Source organism: Myiozetetes cayanensis, unplaced genomic scaffold (assembly GCF_022539395.1).
Source record: "Myiozetetes cayanensis isolate MyiCay16 unplaced genomic scaffold, myiCay2020 scf5-8, whole genome shotgun sequence".
Lineage (NCBI taxonomy): Eukaryota > Metazoa > Chordata > Aves > Passeriformes > Tyrannidae > Myiozetetes > Myiozetetes cayanensis.
This window is the reverse complement of record NW_026087742.1, coordinates 85,903,321-85,929,113: the sequence shown is the minus strand read 5'-3', so window position 1 is coordinate 85,929,113 and position 25,793 is coordinate 85,903,321. Positions and strand designations below refer to the sequence as shown.

The window sequence follows — 25,793 nt, the reverse complement described above, 5'->3', positions numbered from 1 at the left end:
CTTTATGTACGTTTATTTATATACACACATATATTTAGAAGTGTATGTTTACATATACCTACATATGTAGGCATATGTAAACATACACATATTATTCTATTTTATATTTTTATATTTTAGTAGCTTGTCTGTCTGTATGTATGTACATATATAGTGAAGTAGTGTTATTTTGTTGATATGACTTAACACTTTTTTCCACCTCCTTTAGTGATTGTAACATGAGTTCCTCAAGGATAATGGACCCTAAGGTGCGAGAGACTGAAGGAGATGGAGAGGACACTTCAGGTAGAATTGCACCCTTTCCCAGTGAATGAGAATTGCTGTGATTTCTTGAGCTTCAGTGCTTTAGTTCTAACATAGAAGTGAATCTATTTGTTTAGAGAATGCATTCTGCCTTTCTCTTCTCCCGTTTCCAAGAGCTGTTATATATTTTTAACCTTTGCAGTGGCTTGAAATAAGAATTTTGTAGCATCTTGTGACGAAGTTAACTTTTTTACCCAACAAGATGTGAGAGTAAGTGAAATGCTGACAGGGATGCCTCACAGGGCTGTCATGCCAATTTAAATGGGACAGGCACAAGTTGTTGGAATGTCCTGTGCAAAACACTGATTTAATTTTAAATAGTTTCCTTCACATAGCTTGCAACTGATCCTAATTCAGGTCTTCCCTCACTGAGCAGACTAGAATTGCTTTTCAAGGTTATTGCTTGATTTCTAGTTTAATACTTTGTGATCCATTGAGTCTTATAATTAGCATTCAAAATATTCTGGGATGTGTTATAAAACCAACACTTTAAAAGCATTAGCCTCCCGACACTGCACATTCACCTATGTAAGCCTTTTCTACATTTAAATTGGTTTTGCTAACACTTCCCTTATCACCACTGTTTAGCTTGCTGAACAAAGGCAGTGGGTTTCCAAGTTGTAATTTCGTTTCCATATCCCAGGCTGTTAAGACCAAATTTTTCCTTCACAGTTTAATTACCTGAAGAAGCAAGTAGAAACTCTATTAGGAACGATTCTACACCATCGGTTATTTCTTATGTCTCATAAACATTGCAATCTATTCTTCAAGATAATAGTAATTTCATGCTAACAGGATAGTCTTGAAAGACGTTAATGCAAGAGTGGACTGTATTGCATTTTCCAGGAAGTTTTAAAGGAATTATCATTGTTCCCAAATTTGCACACACTGCTGGTTGCATCTTATTTATGTTTCTTCACTTAGGAAAGAAAAAATCAAAGTTCAAATCTTTCAAAAAGTTTTTCGGTAAAAAGAAAAGGAAAGAGACGCCGTCTTCTGCAAGCAGCAATCTGAAGTTGTGCCAGTCAACAAGTGATGTTGCGGCCTCTCATGAAATGCGCATTAATTATGACTCTGAAGATGAACTTGAGTAAGTCTTTGGACTCTCTCTGGTAAACAAATACAGAATTGCTACAATGTTTGTACATTTAAGACACACCAAAGTTTGCCTCCTCTTGTTCAGCACGCTGAATTTTCAAGCAGTTGCTTTTTCTAGGAAAGTGCAAATTAAAATGGCTGATGCAAGACAAATCAGAAGGTAATTGGATAGGGTGCAGCAAGAAATATGAACTAAAAAACTTTCATTTAATCATAAACAAGGCTTTGGTTATCATTTCAAAAGAACGTCATTCCCATCTTCAGAAATGAGTTAGACACTCAGCTTATATCCTACCAGGGTTGCCTTATGCCCCTAAAATGTAAGTCCTAAGGATTTTTAAAGAAATTTAGTTGCCTAACCATTTACATGAGGTTTTGAAAGCAAGGAAGGAGTAAGGGGATGACTGCAAATGAAGTCAGCAGTAACCAGAGGCTCTGAAGATTTTATTTCCCCTGTTTACATGGGATTCATTCGACCAAAGGACAAATGTCTGCGCCTGAGTTACAGATCCGTGGATTCTTAGATTAGTTTGAGTTGGAAGGGACTTTGAAGATCATCCAGTTTCATCCCCTCTGCCATGGACAGGGATTGTTAGTCACCAGCATTTTATAGTTATCACAGAGAAGTTAACATTAGTAAGAAAGCTTGTATCATCCTTGTGCATGATACAGGCTCCAAGAAGTGCCTATATCTCCCCACTGAATGTAAACAGGAGCCAGAGCTGACCAACTCTGATATAAATACCTGTGGTTTAATGTCTGAAGTTAGACCAGATGAATCCCAGCCTGTGTATCCATCTGCCTCTGAAAATCCTGTCTTCATTCTGGCTTTGCCAAAAATGTTACCCACTATGAAAGGTAATCACGAGTAGCCCAGTCTAAAGTTCAGATGTGTTCCTGGATGGAGAGAGGGACTGAAGAGTCCCTTGGCTGCCTAGAAAGCATGTCCTTGCATTGGTGGATGTTTTGCCTTTCAGAACAAGCCTCCTGGTCCTCAAGCGAGAGACTGCTGTGTTCAGGGATGAGAAAGAAAAACCATCCTGTCCATTTTAAAACATTATACGATGTGGCCACCAGGCAGCGCCAAACAACCAAAAGAAATTATTAACAATTAATTTTTGTTTGTTTGGTTTGGTTTGTTTTGGGGTTTCCTTGGGGGTTTTTTCTTCGCTTTTGTGTCATTGGCAACAGTCGCGTTAGTCCATCTTAAAGCCCCAGGAGTTCTGGGCTGGCAGCATCAAGTGGTCTGTAGTGTTGTTGTTTGACAACATATTAATAAGACATAGATGATGAGATTTTCTTTGACTTGTGAATGACTCCACGAGGTTATGTCCAAGTGAGTACAACCTTTGGCTGTTTTGGCCGTGTTGCTGTGCCCTAAATTTAAGAGTTGTTACATTATTGTTTCTTAATATTTGTTTAGACAGACAAAGACCAGGGAATTCTCTGAAAGGAAGGAAAATTAATTTGAACACTCATAATCTGAGGAGACATCCAGAGTACCTCCTTTGTGCATATGGGAGCTATGCATCTGATAGAAGGAGAAAAGGAGGATAACATGCTGGGATAAATGTGCACTGCTTATCTGGGTGCTGTCACAGTCCTTGTAAAATGTTGGTGAATTGGGCAGCCACTGCAGCCCTGACTGGCACCTACTTTGCAAATTGCTATAGATCTGTCTGACCTTGGATGCATTGCAGAGATCACCTTTTCATTTAGATAAAATGTTCTTCTAATGTCTCTAATGCATTAAGCAGAAGTAGGAAGCTTTCCTTCCTTCTGCAGCAAGAATACAGATCAACTTTTTCCTGCCATTGTTTTATCAAACATATTTATAGCAGCCATTATGAGAATAATGTTACTTTCTGCCAGGTTTGTTTATGTTTGTCTTGAATGTCCCTATGATGGTATCTAAGATCCAAAAATACACAGGGTTTTTGTGTTTTGTTTTGGTTTTTTTTTACGAATGCATGGTCAATTAACTTGACAGTTACATGAACCCAAACAGTTCTGTGTTCTGCACTCTCGTAACAGAAAATCCCAGGGGTCTTGATATAAAGCACAGCACCTTGTAAGGATCTTGTAAGGATTTATGCAAATGATTCTATGTGAGACCTACACTGCCTGAAATATTTTTGCTAATGATCTGTATGGCAGAGAAACATTAAATGATGTACCACATTTAGATAATAAAAGGTACTTATTCTCCCTGTAGTAATGGTCAGTCATTTCCAAGACACGTTCTTACATTAGCGAGAAGTCAGTCCAGGGTCTGGTACAGGCTCATTTATGTGAACTCCTTCGTTTTGCGTCTGGGCTTGCCTGTGGCACTGTCACACCACCCAGCTGCTGGATTCCAGCCAGGGGGCAGTAGCTTTTTCCATAAGATATAACTCATTTTCTGGGGTTAAACTCTCTTTAACCTTGATGCAGTTTGTTAACGTGACTGGTTACAGCATTTGCAAATTTTTTTTTTATTTTTAAACGATGTTACTTAGATTAGCCTGAATATTGTATTCATGGAGAAGTCTGGAATCTTGTTTGCGAAGTGTGCTGTGCACACCTGTCTCCCGCTCCACATTCAACAGACCACCCCAGTTAAAAGAAGTGGTGAAAAATTCTGTATGTTTTCACTCATTTGTTATATTATTCTAGGACACATAAAGGCGTTATGGGAAGCAGAGCTTTGTCACATGATAGCATTTTCATCCTTGAGACTGGGCAAGAGCCTGCAAGGCCAGTAAGAGTGTTTTCTCAAGAAAACATTTCTGACCGGATTAGAGCTTTACAGGTAATTTACACAACATATTTTTTTTCAAATGCAAGAGGTGGAATTTGTTTACAGACTTGATTTTTTGGGGGCTAATATTTGTAGTTGAACATTTGATTAGTAAGTAATATCTGTCTGCAGCTTACGTTGAATGTTACATTTGTTAATTTGACAGCAGTATCATGTTTGACAGCAGTATCTTGGTTCTACTTAAGTGATAGCTAATAATTGGATAGATTGTTGGGCTCCCTAAGAGAATATCTGAAGTCAGATGTCCTGTGCTCTGGATCATTCAATTGTGAAGTTAAAATAACGGTAACTCATTGACCCGAGCTAAAAGATGTTCTGGGAAAACCTCCATCACCATCATATGCTAATGTATTTTATGCCACACTAAAGCTGAAACTCCAGCCTACCATGAAATTGGGACCTCCACCTCCGTTTGGACTTCATGCAAAGCGAACAGAGGATGCTGGGACCAGTTCTGAAGATGATGGATTACCCAGAAGCCCTCCAGAAATGTCTTTGCTCCATGAAAGCCTAAACTCAGGCACAAGAACAAGAGTGAGTGGTTCCAGTGTTGACAAAATCAGTGTTCAATGACCTGTTTTACCTATGTGTGGAAGGCATAATAAGTTATTTGGTTTGCTATATGTATCCCTATTTTATCACTGAACAATTCAGAAATACCTTACTCAAAATGCTCTCTCTTTGTGTAAACAGCTACTTAGAATCGCTGTTCCTGTTAAAATATAAATATCACACCAGAAAATGCAGAACTAGGAAGAAGAGGATGTGTTTGTGTGCATGCATGGGAATGCTGTGGTTTTTATAGGACTACAGAGAGCTGCCAGGCATAAAAAAAAGGCTGAAAAATCTGTATTCCCCCTTGAGTGTGTTGATAAGAGAGCTCTCTAATATTTTTCTAGGTTGTCATTGGAAAGAGACACAAAATAATTTGAAGCTGTTTTTTTTTTAAATGATAGTTTTGTTACACATTATTTCATTCTTTATCTGCATGTCTTACACTTTATGTTTGCAGTGTCCTTGCTAATCTTTAAGACTATAGAGAAAAACAGCTTACATTGTCAGTACCCTTGTGCACTTTGTGTAGATGGTTTCTGCGATTATATCCACCTTGTTTGTCATCTTTTACTGAATCTCTTCCTCATTCCATCCCACAGTTCTTTGACTCTCACAAGCACCTTAGCTCTTTGAGTTTAGCTGGAACAGGCAGTGAAGAAGAAGAACAGGTAACTTCTGCCAATGTATTAAGGGACAAGCAATTACCCATAATAGTTTTTTAAAAGAAATTTAAGACATAAATATTGTTTTGTTGCCTGTTTGTTGCAAAAACCAGCTTTGTACGTATGTAATTGCATATCTGTGTGTTTACTGTGCTTTTTTTTAATGCCTGTCCATCTAACATAAAAGCTGTGATTATTTATCAACATAATTCTGATGCCACGTAATATCCTGCTGATAATAATTAAGATGTCTAGAATAGCTCATATCCTTTAGCAGACTTTACAGATATGATTTAATATCTGAGCCACAGACACTGAAACAGTATCCCCTTTTTTTACAGATGGGAAATTGCAGTAAAGGCTGCATGAGTTACATGCATAGGGTAAGGGAGAAAGCTAATTGAAGAGATGTGAACAAACTCTTGATCATATGAAATCTCCCCAGACCATGTTTTAAGTACAAAGTTACCTTGCACTGATACAGAAAGTGTTTGGCTGATGCTAGTGGCTGACATGACGGTTTATGAGTCTGAGGCTCAGCCTTCAGCAGGATTCTGGCTGTGAATTTTGCTGAAGTGATGTTTTCAGGGCTTGAGTATAGGGGAATAGATGACTTTCTTCAATCAGCAACCAGCCGTTCTGGCTGATTAAAGGGCTGTTTTGAAAAGCTCTGAAAGAGTCCCTTTTAGCTGTCCACAGCTGGAGTCATGGTGGAAACAACACAGGGGGTAGAGGGAAGAGTGTTTTCTAGAAATAGGAGGAAGGGTGAAGGGGAATTGCAGAAGAGAAATAGAGAAGCTAGTCCTGAGCTGACCATTTCTTGGTAATTATGCAAAATGCATTTCAAGGCCAGCTGCAGTAGGGCTCAGTAAAGATTTCTGGCCATACATTTTAGATTTCACACGAATCTGTTTAAAAAACCTGCTAATATGCAGTGAAATTTTAATATTTTTCAAAGAAAAACAACCAAACACATGAAGAAGGTATTTCTTGAAAACTCATTTGGGCTCACTGTAATTTTGTCCAGTCCAGATTCATGTTTGCTAAAGGAGGATTTATGTCTCCCTGTTGTTCCATTAACATGACTTTCTGACTCACTCACTGACTCCTGAGGCATGGTAGTGACTACACAGTTGCTTAGCTTTTTCCATATGCCCCATCACTTAGCTCAGAGCTCTCTTCATCCCAGTCCAGTTGCAGGGTCCAGCCAGAACGTAGCTCCATCTGAAGGCTTTCCTCCCAGACCACAGGAGTGGCATTTCAGAGAGATTAGCCCTCCTGAAAGTCAGAGGAGACCAGTTTGCAGGGCCGAGGAATTTTGCACAATGCAACCCTGAGGTTTTGGACAGCAGTGACACCTTGCTGTATCTTGGAAGCTTTCCTGAATTGAAGAAAGGAGAAAGGAATCATGACTGTCCTGTCTAGGCTTTGGGGTTGGAGCTTCCTCTTGGCCTCCCACCTTGTGCCACCCACTGTGACCAGCTGAAGGACAACTGAGCCATATGCACATGAGATTTGGAGAAAGGGGTCTGCCAGCTGTTTCCTTCTCCAGCAGGCTTTGCCAGAGCCACACTTCATGGGACAGCAACTTCTGCAGCCAGCTCAGAGCTGGCGTTCACTCAGGCTGCTTTAATTTAAGTAAGAAACCAGATTTTGGATTTTCCAGCGTAATGGCCAACACTGAGCACTGCCAATGAGAAGACATGCAAAGTTCTCAAGGAGAAGCAGGAGCCAGAAGAAAGGCAGGCAAATAATGACATGCCTTGAAAGAGAACATGTGCTGCATCTTTATCATGGAGCTGAAATGTCAATGTATTCACAGTTAGGTACTAATGTATAATGCAGCCACGTATCGTTTGTTGTACATTAGTCATGTTTGAGTAGTAGACTGCAGATATTGTAGAGTGAAAATTAATGAGACCATCCATTATTCAACATGGCTGAGCTACTTTTTTTCTTAGATAGAAAGTACGACCAGAAGCTGTGGATCCAGCCTCTGCTAAAATCAATGGGAGTTTTCCCCTGGACATTGAGGAAGCTGTAGCAGGCCCTCACTACACTAGAGTGTCTTGGCCACAGTGCATAGTGCAGAATTCTACTTGCAGAAAACACTTATGCTTCTTCTCTCCCAAAAGAAAACAAACACTAACCTGCTCTCCCCATCTCCAATCTAGCCCCCTTAGTAAAATACCACTTCTAGAGGAAAAAGAAGAAAGAAAAGAATAAGGATGCGTGACAAAGCAGGAAAGCTCCTCGAATTAAATGAATTAGAATTTTAAGCCTACCAAGGAAGTGCTATCACAGTTGTCAGAGGTCATATTAATGCTGTGACAGATAGTTTGGAAATAACATTTTGCCTATTTGCAAAGCTGAAACTTAGAGAAAAGAGAAACCCGTTTTAGAGTAATTTTTCATAAATTTTTCAGTCTCATTTTTGCATCATCCCTGGGACCAGGGTAGTTTTTGATGGAACTCACAGGTAAGCTGGATTACAGCTTCATGAAAGTACTACACCTCTTTCAGCACTCAGGAGCTGTTTCTGGATGGGTTATTTGCCTCAAGTAGGAGTTATCCATCACTTCCTTCCCCAGAATAGTCTACAAATGAAATTTTACATTTCAGGTAAACTGCCTAGTTACTTTGCAGATATATATGTATGAGGTAAAAACACAAGCTGACTTAAGTGTCAGTGCCACTAATGTTTGATTCTTTTGTCTTTAGGAGGTTGTTGTAGAGTTTGAAGGGACCTGATGACATACAGGAAGCTAAAGTTGCTCAGCACAGCACAACTGTGGGTAGGAGCCTAGACACAAATTCCAGAGGACAGACCCAGAAAGGAAAATGGCTCTTTAGGTTCTGTAACAGAGTACTCTTCATAAATCTGTCTTCTAAAACATGCTGGCCATGTATTTGTGTGCTTTAGATCTTTCAGTTAAATGTGACTTGCTCCTTCTCACTGGACAGCATATCATGATATTCAAGGAGCTAAAAATGCAGATTTGCTAACAGTACATCACGTGCAACATTAGGAAATGCAACGTATTTTAAAGGGAAGTCAAAAAGAAAAAGAGGCAAAGTTAAAATACTAATAAACATGGCCATGTATTTGTAGAATTGTTATTTTCATATCTCTGTTTCTTTGCTTGATTCTCTGTTTGGGGACTTTTTTTTTTTCAGGTTACATTGCGTCCTTCTAGAGCTCATTCTACAGATGGTCAGCTGTTCACTAGGCATGGAAGTGCCAAAACTGGATCTCCGCAGACATCTGACAGTACCATCTCACCTACTGCCAATTTTGACACTCCACCTGAACTTTCCGTTTTCTTGGATAATTCTGCTGCTAAACATAAGCTTTTAATAAAACCCCGGAACCAGAGATCCAGTAAAATGAGAAGATTTTCTCAGGTACTTGTGAAAATAAACAGTGTCACCTTTGACACAAACCTAGAAAGTTCTTACTGGACTTTGTATTTCAAACTCTGATATGATAAAGTCAGATTGTGGCATGGATGTTTCATTGGGTTTTCATAGCGATTATCTAATGAGGCTGCATATCTGGAGTAGACGTTAGGAACAGAGTAACTATTATGAGGTTACCTGTTAACTCTTGATGCAGCACTTTGTATAACAATTTCTTCTTAAATTTGCTGTGCAATACAATTTAATATCCTGTTTGTGATGCAGAAGCTGGTCTGACTGCTTAATTTCTTACTGTTTTTTAAATTGTTACAATCAACTTGTGTTCTCTTTCTAGTCTGAAAGATCCTGTAAAATCTTGGGTCTTTGAGAGACTAACTCATGGAAGAGCTGTTTTAACTTCACAAATATAATTGGGCTACTGTTTTCATAAAGTACAAAAAGAGCACGTTTTGACCTATGAATTGGAGCCAGATTCTGTACATAAAAACTGTTCTAAATTCAGACATCTCCCTGCCCCAAAACTTGTGAATCCTTTAAGTGCACTATAGAGAATTAAAGTAAGTTTTCACAGGAAAAAAAACAAAGCAAGCAACCAACCAACCAAACAAAAAAAAAACCTCTAAACAAAACAAACCCACAATGGAAAGCAAAGTGTATACTATTAAAAATGCATATAAATATAGAAACTGTATAGTATTAAAAAAAATTGTTGTTTTAAAGCATACTTTTAAACACCATTTATCTGATTCTTTGTCATATCTTATGACAGGCATAGCTTAGTTTTTCTTCTTTCCCTGTTCTCTTTTATCACTGAAGTTTGCAGCTCTTTTTACAGTATTTGTGCTTTATTGTTCTTGGGGCTTTTCCATGTTTTAAATACAGTAAAAACATTATTTAGCTTGCTTATTACCAGAAATATTATTCCCTCTCTCTCAAAATATGACTTAGTTGATATTCTGTATTTCCAAAAATCCGTGAGTGACCTTTCAGCTCAGTAGAGCACTGCTGTGAGCAACACAATGATAAGGCCTGTTATTTAGAAAAGCATGTAAAGCAATAATTCACTGGTCAAACCTCATCTTCCATTCTAACATTGTTACTGAAATACAATTGCTTTGTCCAGACTGCCTATAAACTGCCAGATGACTGAGCCCTCCTGGTTTTCCATGGAGAGTGTTCACATGTTTTGATAATACAATTTTTAATATTTTCTTGCCCACCTCTGCCTGTGCACCGTGCTTCTGGCTAACTGATGTCTTCTACTTTTATGTTCCTGTTTATATGGATTGTGAATGCAGGCGGCATTGCAACTCTGTTTTTGCAATTCCATTTACAAAACAAGAAGTTGGAAGACCCCTAAAATATCTTCTGAGTGCAGATTTTGTATTCTTAGAATTAGGGCCTACATCCAAAGTATATATTTGCCCAACAAACTACAGTGAACTAGTTAGCTAATACAGGCACCATATGAAAAGGCAGCTTAATACTGTGCTTTCAAATAATCCTGCATATTTAGCCAGTCCTTACCTGAAGTTTAATCACAAGACCTCACGGGTAACTAAGTATGAACTTATAAACTTCTATCAAATAGTCTTGAAAGAAAAAGAAGACTTTTACACAAAGGAAGCAAGGTTGTAATGCCGTATGGCAGTGGGATTAGACACAAGGCTGCCATATGGGGCAGATACTCAGCTGGCATGGATGGGTTTGTTAGGCTTTTGTACTTCCTTCTGTGTACTCTTCCCTCTTCAGAGTCATGCTTTAGGAAGAATAGATTGTTTTATTTTTAATGCTAGTATGGAGTAGCAAAATACAAAGGGACAGATTTTTCTCTTTCAAGTGCTACTTTTTGCCTAAGAGCAACACAACACAGGCAGTATACTCTGGGGAATCAATTGCCAAGGACAGTCCAATGGCCATTGTTTTGATGAACTTCCCATCTACAAAGGCATGAAAGCACTAGTTGTGCAGAAGGAAGTGTCACTCATTGCTTTTATATTGGTTAAATGCATTATTCCAGGATGTGCTTAAGTAAAAAAGCATCCAGTCTGTAGGTTAAGAAAACTGCAAGCTCATCCTTGGAGGCAAGTATTGCCTTCCTCTCTAAGATCTCGGTTGTAAATGTAATGATGATTAAGAAAAAAAGTGAAGCTGTACATGGTGATGGGGCTTTCTGAATTTCTTTCTTGCAGAGGACCCAGTCTGAATCTCTGACTGATTTGAGCTGTACCCCAGAAGAAGAAGAAGAAGAAGAGGATGATGCTGTATTCAAACCCAGCAATCAAGAACTGCCATGGAGCACAGCTGCAACGCAGGATGTGGTTTCCTGGCCAAAGCCCAGAATGCCTGAGGACCTCCCCCCTGCTTTGAGACCAGTGATGACTCAGCCTGCTTCTGAGCCTGCTGCTGTACAGGAAGCCCTGCTTCCAGATAATAAGCCGCAGGACTGCCAACCAATGCTGGAAACAACATGTGAGGAGTCTGAGTCCTCATTGCTGATAGAAGACAAAGAGCCCGCAACTTCTTCCTACTCCAGTCCAGACACAGAAGTACAAAAGCAAGAAGATTCCTCAGAAACAGTGGGTCTGTTGTCTGGGGATGTGAGTGATGTGTCAATCAATATTTTAAATCAAGAAAATAAGGAGCATCCTACTGTGTTTCCAGTAAATAAAATACCATCCGAAGAAAATATTTCAATTAGTAAGAATAGTGTTGTTTGCTTGGGAAGGTCAGAAGAAAATATACAAAAGGATGATCAGGTACCTGTGGAAATGCCCTGTAGGGAAGATGCAAAGAAGGAGTTTACTCTATTGTCAGAGTCCAGCAAGGATTTTTTCGTGGGTTCTTCCCAGCCCACAGACTCATTCCATGTTTCACATCCTGCTTCCTCAGTGTGGATGGGATCATCTACTTCCTGCTCTCTAGAGAAAATAAAGACTGCACAAGAGGCAGCTGCTTCTGGTAAGGAGAACAGTCAGTCACTGGTCCACAAGGAGGAACTATTGGGGAAGAAAGCTGAAAAGGCAGTCAATGAACTCAGTGCCTTCAGAAAGTTTTCTGTTTCCTCTGCACGGGAGAGACCAAGAACCAGAAGCCTACACTTCCCAGAAAGATCAGAGTTGGAAAACCCGTTAAATACTGGATTCTTGCTGTCCAAAGAAAAGGTCTCCTCAAGAAATGAGAAGTGGAAAGAAGACTTGCAGAAGGGATCAGAGCTGGATGAGGAAAAAAGTAGCAACAAAAAGCAGACTTCGCTGGCAGAGTCTGACTCTGAGAGCACAGAACCTACAGAAATTTTGTCTGGTTATGTTTCTCCGGCTGTTGATGCAGTGCTGATGCCAAGCAATTCTTCAGTGGTATCCCAGAATCAGCCAAGCTGTAAAGAAAAAAGTCCTTTTCAAGTGAAACTTAGGTCCACCTCACTGTCCTTGCAATACAGAGACAACTCATCACCAGAATCAAAAGGGACTAAAAGATACAGTGCAGAATTTAATTTAGAAAATGAGGGATTGACTTCTTTTCTAAAAGGTGATAAGGCAGAGATCAAAAAATCGGCCAATACAAATATTGGTGATTCTTTAAATGAAAAGATCAAACCCATAGCAAAGTCCTCTGAACAACTTAGCAGCAAACCTCCATTGCCTAAAAAGCCAGCATTGCAAAACATAACCATCCCAAACACTACTGCAAACAAGGAAAAGCAGGACAAAGCTATGCATTCTCCCAAATCCAGAAGTGAAGACAGAGACTTGGAGAAACAGTCAAATCCTGGTAAAGTGCCTGGTAAGACTCCCAAAATTTTCTAAAATTACCTTCACTTGCAAAGAGTGACCTTATCCCTGAGAGGGTGAGAGGCAGCACTGTTGTGTCAGTCACGATTCCAATGAGCACCAGCTGATGGCTCTGCCTTCAGTGATGTTACTCCATGATTCTCCCTTGCTGAAAAGATTATCAGAAAGACAGCAGGAGAGAAACAGCAGACAGAATAAGATATTTTTGCCTCTGATTTTTGCATTTCAGGGCATTGTTTAAAGGATGTTTAAAGTGACACTCAAAAAATAAAGTACATTAGCAAGTACTGGGAAACGGAAATGCCAGGCCACTAACTGTCCCCATTTAGAGCTGCTGCATGGCACTTCAAAAGCCAGGAGCACATATTACATGTAGTGCCCTGTGTGGGATGAGTGACTCGGACCTCTAGACCTTCTTTTGACCATAGCATTGAGACAGAAATGCAATGAGGCCCGTCTTTGCCTGCTATGATCAACACACCATTTATTTATTGCCTCCTGCGAGCTTTGCTTATTCATTTATCCACCTTTATCATTAGTCATTGCTTGTTTAAAACAAAAATTAATAACCCTGCAGCTTCCTGGAGTTTAAAGCCAGGAGATACCATAAGCTCATGTCTACTGCAGATTTTTAAATTTCACCCTGTTATCTATATTATATAATTGGGTTAGAGTTTTAAAAAAATTCAGTCCTCTGGAGACTGATATATTGTGGGCTATGGGCAGAGAACAGAAAAGACTGGAAGTGGCACTGAGGTCTTTGCAATGACAGTAAACAAATTTGATGAAGCACGCTCAAGCACTTCTAGCAGGAGACCTCTGCTCTTCATTTCAGAGAACAGCCAAGAGAGGAAAAAATAAATCCTTAGGTCTTCTGACATATGGGAGAAAAATATTCCCTGCCCTGGACGTGTCTGGTCATGGGTTTGATATTAAGAAGGTGAGGAGAAGATGCTGGACAAGCTGGACAAGCAAATGACAAGGTTTCTCTGTGCCACTGCAGAGCTCCCCTACTGTGGTTGCTCTTCTCTGTTTGGGGTCATTCTCTGAGCTTTGGAGTTGGGAAGCACTGAGCAGCAGAAGACCTCAGGGCACAAGAGGCCACTTGTCCTGTAGGGTGACAGAAGTCTCTTCCTGGTCTCAGAGACAACCTGCTGCTGCCCTGAGTGGCATCTGATTCCAGCTGTCATCTGCCTCAGCATCACACATGTTTTTGCAAGACTCTGGCTGTGTTTACAGATTCCTGCTCTCCCAGCAGTCATAAAGGAGGGGATTCATTGACATCCACAGCTATATGAGATCCCCACAGCCATTTAGCCAGAGCCTCCCCACATCCTGCATTCAAGGCAGGAGATACATATATATGTTGTGTGTGTAATACATATGTATATAATCCCAGTGCTCCCTTTAAAAGCATTTTCCCCTCTCTGCTGCCCTGACTAGTAGATTATTTGCGGTGATGCCCACATCTCTGATGGATTGAGATTTTGGGGATGGTCATACTGGAAACAAGTGAGGAGGAGACCTAGCACAGTAGGGTTGGTCTGGCAGGGGCTTGAGGAAAGCAGTGGGAGCACCAGTGCTCCTGCACAGAGCCCTTTATCACATTCCCTTTGCTGAGTCCCAGGGTGCCTGCAGATGAGTGGGGCAGGAGACAGTGCTGGGAGAAGGGGAAGAGATGAAACTGGGGAGACATTTCTCCTCCAGACTTTCTCTGTGGCTCCTCAGCCCTAGGGTAAAGGAGACTCCTGCTCCCAGGCTCAGAACTGCCCTCTGCAAAGTAGGATCTGTGGGCAAGAGTCATGCCCTAGTCTCCCTGGTAGGGATGCATGCACCTGGAATTTGAAACAGGGTTAAGAAGCCTGGTTTTGAACATGTATTGAAAGTATTACACCAAATCTATATGGCCTGGTGTTGTTTAACATGATGGTTCAGATGGTCTGTGATGGTAACTCATTTTTTTCCTTATTTACTGCTCCACTGATCTTATTGTATCAACTTAAGCAGAGCTGCTACAGGTTTCCTCCTATCTCCAGCTTCGAGTTGCTTGGTAATAGGTTCTGATATAAAGGCATGCCACGACTCAGAGTTTAATTCTAAATATAAAGCAGTTTGCTCCAAACTGACCTGAGGTCCTTCCTATCCCATGGCAGAACTTTCTCTTTAGACACTGACCAAGCACTACCTTCTACCCACCCCAACCATCTCCTAGTCCTTGAGTTCATCAACCCTTTCAAAGAGCTGTGGTCACCATCAGGAGACACTTTATGCTATCAAGGAGTTTCTTCCCACATTGTGGTAGGAAATCCCTGTGCTGAACAAGAAGACAAGCTGTGACATGGTGATATAAGGGGGTGCAGTTCCCTTCTCTTGTGTACTCATCTAGAAAAGGTTTGCTGTGTCCTGGAGTCAGCAGGAGCAATTTGGTTTATTCATTTCAAGTTTTAGCTTTTTGGCACTCCTGGTACCAAAGGCAACAGGAAGGCTGATGGAATGCTGGCTTACCACCCCAGGTGAAAGCAGCACTCCTGCTCCACGGAGCTTTCTGGGGAACTAGTTGGGGATTGTTTGGCCTCTTTTGGGCTGCAAGGTGGCTCTTTAATGGATGTACGAATATTCTGTGATCAGTCACTCCAGGAGGAGTGATTTTTAAGTTTCTGGAGCTAAAGGCACAAGTCCTTACAAGATTTAAAAGGTTAAACTGTGTTGTTTGTAGTTGACAGATTTTGCTATAAATCCTGTAAAGGGCAGAAACAATTACCGTAGGCTAACAGGTTATTACAAGACCGAAACCATAACCACCTATGTGAATGTGTGTATTAGGATATATAAAAATCAACCACTGAGGAGCTGTAGTGGGGAGACATGCTTTAAACAGAGAAAAGGAGCTCAGGGAAGGATGATGGATGTAACAGTGAATGAAATTGGTGCGCATTGTCTGGTAAATAGAGGCTCTGAAATTACAAGAAAAATGTTTCTATCTACATCAAAAAGACATTGCTTTAATGCTGTCCTGGCTACAGCTAAAAAGAAAGCTGTAGTTTTCTTTTCCTTTCTTTTTTTTTTTTCTTTATTATCCAAAAGAATTTGCTTTCTCAGTTGTGTCAGGCTGTTATGCAACATGGCTGTTTTCCAGCTATGAAATACACTTTGATGCAAACAGTAGTTTCTTATGTAAAAAAGGACTCTCCTGGCATCTCTGGTATAGATCCAATCAAAAGTCAAATACCTCACAGAGCAGCTTAGAGAAGAAGGAAGTGACAGAAATACTTTGCCAAATGTTTTAGAATAGCTTTGTCTGAAATTAAGGAATTGGGTGTGTATACTGAAATGAATGCAAGTAGTGCTTTAATAAACAAAGGGAAATATGTAGGCCAGGATATACTACATGCCATATGCATTTGTAAAGCCCTTCTTAAAATAACTGGTGTTTTATAAATGAGCAAAGATACAACAGTGTGGAATTAAATGTGCATACATAAGCAGTGTTATAAAACAATGATACTTGCATACAGAGGGTGTTATCTCTCTGTGTAAAGTTGTTTGGATTAGTTTTGAGCATGTTTCCTTTCAAAACACTCAGGGAATCACAAGCTAGCTATGCTTGCTTTTAGTGGTTTGACTTTCAAAAGGCCTCTCTGTTCTGCCTCTGACCTTTCACCTTCACAGATACACAGCAAGACTTACCACTCTTTGCAGTACTTGCAGGTATAAGACGTTCTTTTCCAGGTGTGAGATTTTAGCAGAGAGCCTCTGCTATATTGTCTTTGTATACAGAGGCTTTTAGATTTAAAGAAAATGGGTACATATCCGAGGCCATCTCTAAAAAAGACAATCTCAGGGTAGTGTTTGAATATGTTTTTGCTGTGGTTATCCATATAAGCAACACACACACATGGATACATTTGAATACAGAGTATATCTGTCTGTCAATAGACAGAAACCGTTATGTGTTTCTCTTTCACTTTCTCTGTGTTTGCATAAAGTGATGCACAATAACAAGTCAATCACAGATCTCCTTTTGTACATAAAGATTAATGTTTTATCTTCATCTTGTTGTTCACACAACCAGTCTGACACGTCTTACATGATAATATCCAACTATCAATGAGAAGTGTACACATTCATTTCTACAATATTTAGGCAAAAGAAATTTTGTAAGACCAGAACTTTAGTCTGAGGAAAAAAAAAAAAAAAAAAGTTGTCCTACTAAGATACTGAGGGAAACAGATGCCTGCATTAAGTGGGGTTGCAGCACAGGGATTTCCCCCTTTAGGGGACTTCTGAGGCAGCCAGCCCTGCTGCTGTCAGGCCAGTGGAGGAGAGCTCAAGGGATTCTGATGTGCGGGAGGGAATTGAGAAGGTGACAGTGGTTCATTTGGCTCCAGAGTCTATCCTTCATGGTTGGTCTGGAAGCTGTGGAAGTGGTGAAGAACGCAAACAGAACAGCTGTTTTTGTGACTGTTCATGTGTGCTTGGTAGCTGTGGGAAAGACGTGAAGGGAAGGCTTCAGCAGCCTCTGGGTGTGGTTTCCAGTGGCAGCAAAAGACCTCAGTAGTCTACACTAATTGCTGGTTTTAATTCTTGGTGACATTATGCACAGAGTGGCTTGACAAGTTCTGACCTGGTATCTTTCCGTTGTTGGTAACTTAACCCAAGGGGAAGAAGGGGCTTTTCTCTTTCAAAATAGCCTGAGGCCAAGCCAGCTCCAAGGAAACCAGGGAAAGATGCAATCACGAGGTTAAAACTGTGAGTGAATGAGAGAAAAATTGCTGCCAGCAATGTCCTTTATTAGCTTATGAAGTTATTAAGTAACAAGCTGAATAGCACATTGTTTAAAATAACATGTTGTAATAAGAACTGAAGAGTATGATTCAGATTTTAGTTTTACTCAGAAAGTCTCCCAAGCGTAACGCGGAAACAGGAGGCTTGGCCCTGCTTCACGGGAGGAGAAGTGAAACACTGTGGTCTGCTGAACTCACACAGCTTCCGAGAGAGGATGTCACTGCTTGCATTTTGTACTGCGTTACCTCTCCAAGAGTGGCATTGATCAGCTGGGCGCTTCCATGCTTGTTGCTGAGCATGTGACATGCAGCAGAAACACAAATCAAAATTGTCCGTTTGAGTACTTTTGGTTCCACTCCGGCTACGCACTTCCTTAAACACTGTGCTTTGCCACGTGGTGAACCACAAAAGCACATGGGCTATCCCATGACTGGATGAGACTAAAAGAGCTTGTTCAAGGTGATAAGACACTTATGAATGGAGAAGGATGTGCAAGCAGCACTTCTCTTGAGAACAGTCATTTCCTGAGAAAGCTTTTTGTCCTTCGGTGTCTCTTAGGGTACCAAGACCTTCATAGGACAGTCTCAGGTCACCCTAAACTGCCAGCTCATGCTATCAATTGCCATGCTATCTCCTGGATTACTTCACCACCTTTCATCCTTCTGGCTGGAACAATGGTGCATGTATACTGCCAAGAAACCTTATCTAGTTGGAGGTGGGAGGATATAAAGGACCTCTGGGCAATGGGAAAGATAATAAATAGTGAATATGCCTCTTCTACCACTTACAGTAATTCTGGCTGACAGATGAGGTAGCAAATCCTGTGTGGGTTGCATGTGATGATTTTTTTCTGAAGATAAGGCATTTCCTCTGCTTTGCCTGCCTTTCTGGCTTTCTGCAGCAAAGAACCTCACAAAAACAAGGGCAGAACGTAATTGCTTAAAGATACAAGAAAGCCTTTCCCAGATGCAGTTTAGCTCTTGATTCTCTATAGGTGATACTATTCTGTCACGTCCTAAGTCAGGCCCATACAGATATGTATAAAATCTTTTAGATTATGATAAAGAGCTTTTGTTCCCTGCTGTCATGGGGGCATTCTGATACCGTCTCTTATGGGATGATACTTGCCCCTAATTTGGCTGCTTTCTAATTGGCATGACTAGGATGTCTGGCATCTTATCAGAGAGATTTGTCTAAAGAGTAAAGGTGCTTGATGCCTTCGTTAGGGTATCTGCCTTGTTATAATATCAGCCTCCAGACATATCACTGCAGGACTGGAAACCCCATTGTGCCAGGAAGTGCACATTGAAATAATCTCAAGATGAATCCTAAATTCATGAGGATGACAGAGAAATGGAAGCACAGGTAGCAATAAGACCATTACATGTAGTACAGTAAATAGAGCCTGGACATAGCAGTCATTTTGTTGGTATTGATTGTGTGGTGGAAGCAGAGGAGGAAGAATGTTGGTGTTTACAGAAAGTTCCTGTGGTGTGACAGGGAAAATGGGACAAAACACAAAGGGGGATTTGGAGTCACACTGACTAAGATGTACATCACTAACAGCATCAAGGGAGAAACCAGGTTCCCGGTATCTTTGGAAAGTTGGTGGGTGGATTGAAAAGGGCCTTCAGGGTAAAGATGTTGGAGTTTCTGAGGACCAAAACATTACAAATGGTGAAGGAAGGTAAAAAGATGGTTAAATAGGATGCGTGTGGTGGTGTGTACAGCCAGAGAGCTCTTCCTCAGCACTAGACATCACCTTCAGTAGTGGCACTGATCTGCGTACCCTGTAGTGCTTTGGGAACTATGAAGCTTAGCACCTGGTTTTCCTGGTTCTGCCCAAATTGCTCACCACCTTAAAAGGTGCAGATGGGTTTAAGGGCAGGGCCTGCAAGCAAAGGAGGGAATGTGATGGCAGATGCATTAACAGACATCAATTCAACTCTGTGGGTGTGCTTATGAAGATCCTAATGAAGTTTGTCCTACAATACTCAGAGAAGATGGGCTAGCAGTCCTTGAGCTGCTAGTGCTTGTCTTGGAGAACTGTGGAAGTTAAGGGACACTGACTGATGTGTACAAGAAACCATTTCAGGTGAAGTGGCATAGTTCTTCCACTTCAGCTGATGCTAACACCATTTCATCTCAAGTGTCAGTTTTGAGCAGTGTATTTGCAGTAGATTTGAACCAAATTAGGACAATTCCTATAAAAGCAAGAGTGATCTAGAGGATATTAATAATCAGAAAATTAAAAAAAAAATAGGGAAAACATTGTGTTAGTCTTCGAAAATATAACAGGCTGCCGCAAAGAGTCTATGAGTAATCTGCTCGTGTCCATAGTGTGTAGGAGAAGTAGTTAAGGATTTAAATTGCAACAAGGAAGATTTAACTTCCCCAATATGTAAAAAAAAAACAGTAGAAAAAAAAGAGCCATGCCATTGGATAGGTTGCCTAGGGAGATTGAGACCTGTCCTGTCTTTGGAGGGTTAGATAGATACATATTTGTGAGGAAACAGTTTATGTGAAATTGATCATTCAACTGATCTTGCCTTGCAGCTGAAGGATAGACTGCATGACATCTTGAGAACCCTCCCAGCCTCATTCTCTTATCCTGTAAAATGAGACAAAAATGAAGCTAGGAGAGCCATTGAAAGGCAAAAAAAACCACTGATGGGAAAAAGATTATGGGAGGATCAGCTGTTGTCATGTAGAGTTAGGTGAGAGGCAGAGAACTGGAGTAACATGCTGTGCAAAAGGGAGAGAAGCTCCCTCAGTGTTCAGAGGCCCTGCTTTATCTGTGCTGTATTTGAACATCTGGACTTTCTGGCTTGTTTCTTTCAGAGGTTTCACTGCAAGATTTCATGAGGTGAAAGTGAAGGGAAATGCAGGCATCAGCTGGCAAAACATCTTGGGGGTTTTTCTCTCTTTAGCTGACATAGGCTTTACAAAGTTTGCTTGTTCAAATAACTGGTCTGTCTCTGGTGAGATATAACAATGACTTGAGAAAATAACTGAGCAAACTAAGTTTGTGGGCTTTCGTTATGTGCCTGAATTTGCCGACTCCAGCTCTTGGGAAAGCATCATCTCTTTCATCTCCCATGCCTTCATGATGCATTTCAAATGTGCCTTTCTTGATTGGGACCACGTTGCTCCAAACTAGAATGTTACCATCCAGAAATTTGCCTGAGAGCTCCACGGCATCCTGTGGCTGGGAGGCCCAGCTCTATGCCAGCAGAGAAGCTGAGCCGCAAGGGGCTCTGGAGCACTAATCCTTTCTGGGTGGGTCTGCCTCTTCCTGTGTCTCTGAACAGGATGCTGACTACACAACAAGCTTTTCCAAGGGGCGGGACCATGTGCGATTTGAGGATGAGAAGCTCTGAAATAGCCTTCTGTAAATCTTGGGGCATCAGTGAGCAGAAATGGTTGGGAAAGGCTAAATCAATTTTTCTGGATCTAAGGTTGTTAGTACTGTTCTTATTCCTCTTTTAAACTACAAAGAAGCTCCACATTAGTTGGAAAATTCAATTTTGGGTGTGGTGTGAGCCAATAAGAAAGTGGAGAACCTAAAGGATGGAACAAACAGAGCTACTGAGACTCTTCTCTCAATCCAGTTCTGTTCAGTGAATAGACAGGATTTCCCTTCACAGAATATTTGAAAAGAGGGTATTTCACTTCCCCATAGCCCTGGATACTGCATATTCCTGGGTAGCAGTTGTGAGGACAGCAAGGTACCACTTTAGAACCTCTACTCTAGAAAGTGCTTCTCTTTCTTGTCTCACCGAAGTCTCAGTTCTGGTGACTATGATGAAAGTTACTGGCACCAGTGAAAAGCAGGTCAGTGTAAGCAGGGATAAGTCAAAATAAACCTCACAACCAAAGATAAGAAAATCCCATTGTAATTTTAGTGGTATTTCTGTGTAATCAGATGCCACAGACGGCTGTACGCAGTCACCCATGGCTTCTGAAGACACCAGGGTATTCCTAAAGGGGTGGAAGGAAGGCAGGAACCAAACTAAGACATCAGCTGCTGCTGCATAGGCATCAGAATCACAGAACATGCTGAGTTGGAAGGAACCCACAAGAATCATGGAGTCCAACCCTTAGCCCTGCACAGGACCATCCCCAGGAGTCACACCATGTGCCCAAGAGTATCATCCAAACACTTCTTGAACTCTGTCAGGCTTGGTACTGTGACCACTTCCCTGGGGAGCCTGTTCCAGTGCCCAAGCACCCTCTAGGTGAAGAACCTTTTCCTAAAATGCTCCCTAAACCTCCCTTGACACAATTTCAGGCCATTCCCTCGGGTCTTGTCACTGGTCACCACAGAGAAGAGATCAGTTCCTGTCCCTCTTCTGTGCCTCAGAGAAAGTTGCAGACTGCAATGAGGTCTCCCCTCAGTCTCTTCTTCTCCAGAAGAGTAGGAGCTGAGGGCAGCCTCAGTGCAGAAGAAGTTGCCTTTGCAACAGCACAGTCTACCTGTGTCCAGCTTTAAATCAGCATCTGCTAGTCTCTAAGAGGTCATGGAAGAGGGAGGAGAAGGGGAGACCTTGGGAAATGGGTAGATTAGTGAAGTTTGAATCATGTTTGAGCATCTCCCTCACATGAGGGCCGTGACACTGCGATTCCAGCTGAACAAAGATGCAAAGAGCTTTTCACCAGTAGAGTGATAACTTAAACAAGCAAGCACAGGAAAATTGCTCTCTGGAGACAAAACTAAACAGAATTCCTGTTTATCTAGGGTGTTTTCATGTCCTCGGACCAATCAGCATATTGAGCAAGTGTGAGCTGAAGCTGATTACAACTCTTTTTCCTATAACCATGTACATAAATAATTTGTCAACAGAGAAAAGTGTGCCTCCCCCTGTGCCTACTGGAGACTCTGGAAGAGATCCTGACGCTCCATCAGAGCCAGCCTGGATTTCCATTGCAAGGCAAAAGCAGAAGGGCATGCAGCAGGAGAAGGAACTTGACAGAGAAAAGCTTGTGGCTCCGGATATTAAGTCAGATACAGAGAAACAGAATAAAGAAAAGGAACAGACAGAGGTACTTACAGTAAAAATTTTTGATGCTTTTATATCACCTTCCTATAGTATTCTTTGGATCTACTGCTATATTAGCCATCATGCCGTAATGATTACAAATACTTAATCAGTATAACCATAAGTAACAGACAGTGCTCTCAGAAATGTGTTACAGATTCAGAGTTCTCTGATTGTTCAGATATGAAATTGTGTATTTCCAAGAAATCCTGGAACTATGTGAAGTGTGTAAAATTTCTTGGCATATCTACCAGATCTGACGTGTATTGGATGCTAAAATACCCCAAATGAGGTGCTAAACTGTAGTTTCTGATCTTTCTCAAAGCAGAGGGAATATGTTCTCTTTAACTATCCTTCTAAGCACAGCATTTCATTGAACCTCCTCCTCTACCTCCTGACTGATTTAACACTGAATGAACAGCTCGGTCCCAGAAGCTCCTAGGTAACAATTTTTAGAGCCTTGAGAGTTGAAATAGGATAAAAATAACTTTTGTATTTGTAGAGAGTGCCAAGATGTAAATTCTGGTTCCCTGTATATGGATAATTCAGAAGCGCATGTGGTGCCATGGAATATGGTCTGACACTGCCTTTTCAAAGATCCCATGCAAAAGAGGGTGATACCTATAGCAAGTGATCTTCCCAGATGACAAAGCTGTGCTTGGCATGAATCCAGAACACTAATAAGGCTTGCCTAGTACTGGACTCTCACGGAGCAGAGCATGCAACTGCTGCCTGTTTTGCACCCTGCACAAGAGGAGCCTGCACTGATACAGGAACATGTGTGTCCTATACCAGTATAGCGTTCCCAGTGCAAATGGCCTACTTTCTTGCTTCATGGGGTACTATTAAAAACCCAGACAGCTGTCTTATATCTCAGAATAAGAGAAGATTTCTAGATGATGAAAAATAGCAGTGGTTAGATTAACAAGAAATAACGCCTAATAAGATGTCTAGGCAAGCTTATGCACTGCAATAATGCCTAACATCGTTGTAGCACTTAGATACCAAGGGCTTAAATGAACCCAAAATACAGTTTCTATGTCAGAACTAGAAACTCCAGATTTTATCTGGCAATGATTTCTAAAATTCGTGCCATGCATTTTATTTCCCTATAGCAGCTAACAGAGAAACATGCCAAGATGCTCCTGACTGCAGCATATGAGGCTTGGTGCCACTGTGCTACTCCCACTTTCTCCTTCTCCCACATGGCACCAGGCACTATCATTTCAGGATAGTTTTTGACACTGGCAAGAAAATCTATGGGAGGATGTGTTTGATTTCGTTTTTATGAAAAATCCATTTACCATCAGCTGTCCAAAAATACAGTGCCCTTATCCACAAAATCTGGGAGGTGGAAGGGAAACATGAGAGAACGAGTGTGTTTCCAAATCCTGTATATGCTAGTAGAGATGTCCAAAGGACTTGGAATACATTTTGCATTGAAGTCTATAATTACTTCTCATTGATACCATTATGAGTAAGAGATACAGATGGATAGTTTTAATTTGTAGAGTTGAGTATCATGGACATTAACATGAAACTACTGGAACGTTCTGAACAGGTATCAGCCCAAGGGAGAGAACTGGCACCAATGTGTGTTGAACTGTGGCCAGCACCACATCCACTCCCTTAGCTTGTGTTCTTCTCTCTGCATTACTTGGATTTTATCCCTTTCTGTGCCTAGGGGTCAGCAAAGCAACAATGGAGCAAAACATCCCACTTGGCAACTAAAGTCACTTCTGAGGAGCAGAGGAAAGACACAAAGTCTGAAGCGAAGGAGCCTCTGCTGAGAACCAATTCACTGTCGCATTATGTCCCTGGTAGGAAACAAAATGCTTAAAATGTAGGCTGTTATCTCACAACCTTGTCAGAAAAGTGTGCTTGAGTGTGCTGCAAAAGAAGTAGGGGCTAGATCCTAATCTCCTCCTCAGCCCCACATCAGCCAAGGCAGAGAGTTTTCTCAGCTCCAACATCTGGGGGTTTTTTGGGTGGCATATTCTTTTGACCAGTTTGATTACAAACAAAAGAGTAACAAGGAGTAGCCAAAACTCATGTTGAAAGTAAGGTGAATTGAGAATGCTAGGCCATTTTACATGATGAGGACCCAAATGCACCACCCCAGTGTAAAAAGTAAGCAAAAATATTTTCAGTTGCATTCAGTTTTAATGTGGCTTCCTCAGCGAGCTGAAATGATGTGATAACAAACTGTCTGACCATCATTCCTCCTACAATAACTTTGTAAATCTCTTTGGTAAATTAAAATTTGAAAGAAGGGAAGAAGTTTTGAAGGTATAAAATTCCTTTGAGTTGGAAGGAATTCAGAGGTGAATGTTTTTGCTAAAGAAAAGACTCTGTTCTTTGGCCTGGGTGTTAACACAGGGCCCAGCAAGGAATACAGGCCATCATGTTGTGTTTTGGTAAATTTAGGGATCAAAATATATTACTGATGAGAAAAACACTGTATTATTTAGAGCACGAAATGGTAATTTCCTCAATAACTTATTGCAGAAGAAGCTTCCATGTGAAATGAGAAGATATTCTACCACAGGGCAAGGCATGGGAAGTATTTAATAAAAGAGCTCGGGTGTTTAGCTGCACAGCAAGCAAGTGTAAAATGCCCATGTGTTTTATTCACAGTAGCTCCATCACCTGCACTGGTGGATAAGGAGGAAATAGGCCACTTGAAGAAAGCCAGTAATGCTGCTCCAGATGAGCCATCGTGGATGGAACTGGCCAAAAAGAAATCTCAAGCTTGGAGTGATATGCCACAGATTATAAAATAGAATGATGCAAACAAATAGCATCTGTCATAATTAAGTCAACTACTTAACTGAACTTCTACATACCAACTAATCACAGTGAAGAATCTCTTGATACAGAAGAAGGGTTTTATTATACAGCTGTGGAGAAAGTGTGCAATAGGTGCAGTCAAAAAGTTTACCTTCAACTTTCTAGCAATCAGGATTGCAATGGCAATGGATTCCTTCAATTATGCTAAGAACATACTTATACTTCGGAAAATAAAACTTTTGCCTTACGTATTTCCTGCGTTTTCTGCTTTTAATTATGTTTGCATCAAAACAGGATCTTTGTTAAACTTTGCTGAACTTCTGTTGTTGCTGGAAAATTCCATTTCTTACGGTTTTCTCTGTTTACATTTACAAATTGTGCACTAACAGCCTGATTCTGTGGATGTGTTTCACTGGAATCCCCTGACACACTTCCTACCAAATCTGTTAGGCCCATGGAGGTATTCACAAATAGCTGCTAGTGGGTGCTCCACTAGAACATGTTGCCTGAGCGGTGTGTTTGCCTGGCTGAGCCAGTGGTGCAGTTTCTG

At 41.0% G+C, this 25,793-nt stretch overlaps 1 protein-coding gene across 5 annotated transcripts in view; it reads left to right on the top strand.

Moving 5' to 3' along the window:
* CRACDL (CRACD like) overlaps positions 1-25,494 on the top strand; it is a 42,996-nt gene extending 17,502 nt beyond the window's left edge. Inside the window, exons 3-12 of one of the 5 annotated variants that reach the window (XM_050332225.1) lie at positions 209-285; positions 1,228-1,393; positions 4,057-4,192; positions 4,571-4,735; positions 5,356-5,424; positions 8,596-8,823; positions 11,031-12,621; positions 22,258-22,457; positions 24,138-24,273; positions 25,091-25,494. In XM_050332225.1, the coding sequence (XP_050188182.1) occupies positions 219-285; positions 1,228-1,393; positions 4,057-4,192; positions 4,571-4,735; positions 5,356-5,424; positions 8,596-8,823; positions 11,031-12,621; positions 22,258-22,457; positions 24,138-24,273; positions 25,091-25,236 (2,904 nt within the window). In that variant the 5' untranslated portion in view covers positions 209-218 and the 3' untranslated portion in view covers positions 25,237-25,494. Of the gene's footprint in view, positions 1-208; positions 286-1,227; positions 1,394-4,056; positions 4,193-4,570; positions 4,736-5,355; positions 5,425-8,595; positions 8,824-11,030; positions 12,622-22,152; positions 22,458-24,137; positions 24,274-25,090 lie in introns of all 5 variants that reach the window. The other 4 variants (XM_050332223.1, XM_050332222.1, XM_050332224.1 and 1 more) reach the window with 4 other exon arrangements.
* Positions 25,495-25,793: the final 299 nt, after the last annotated feature.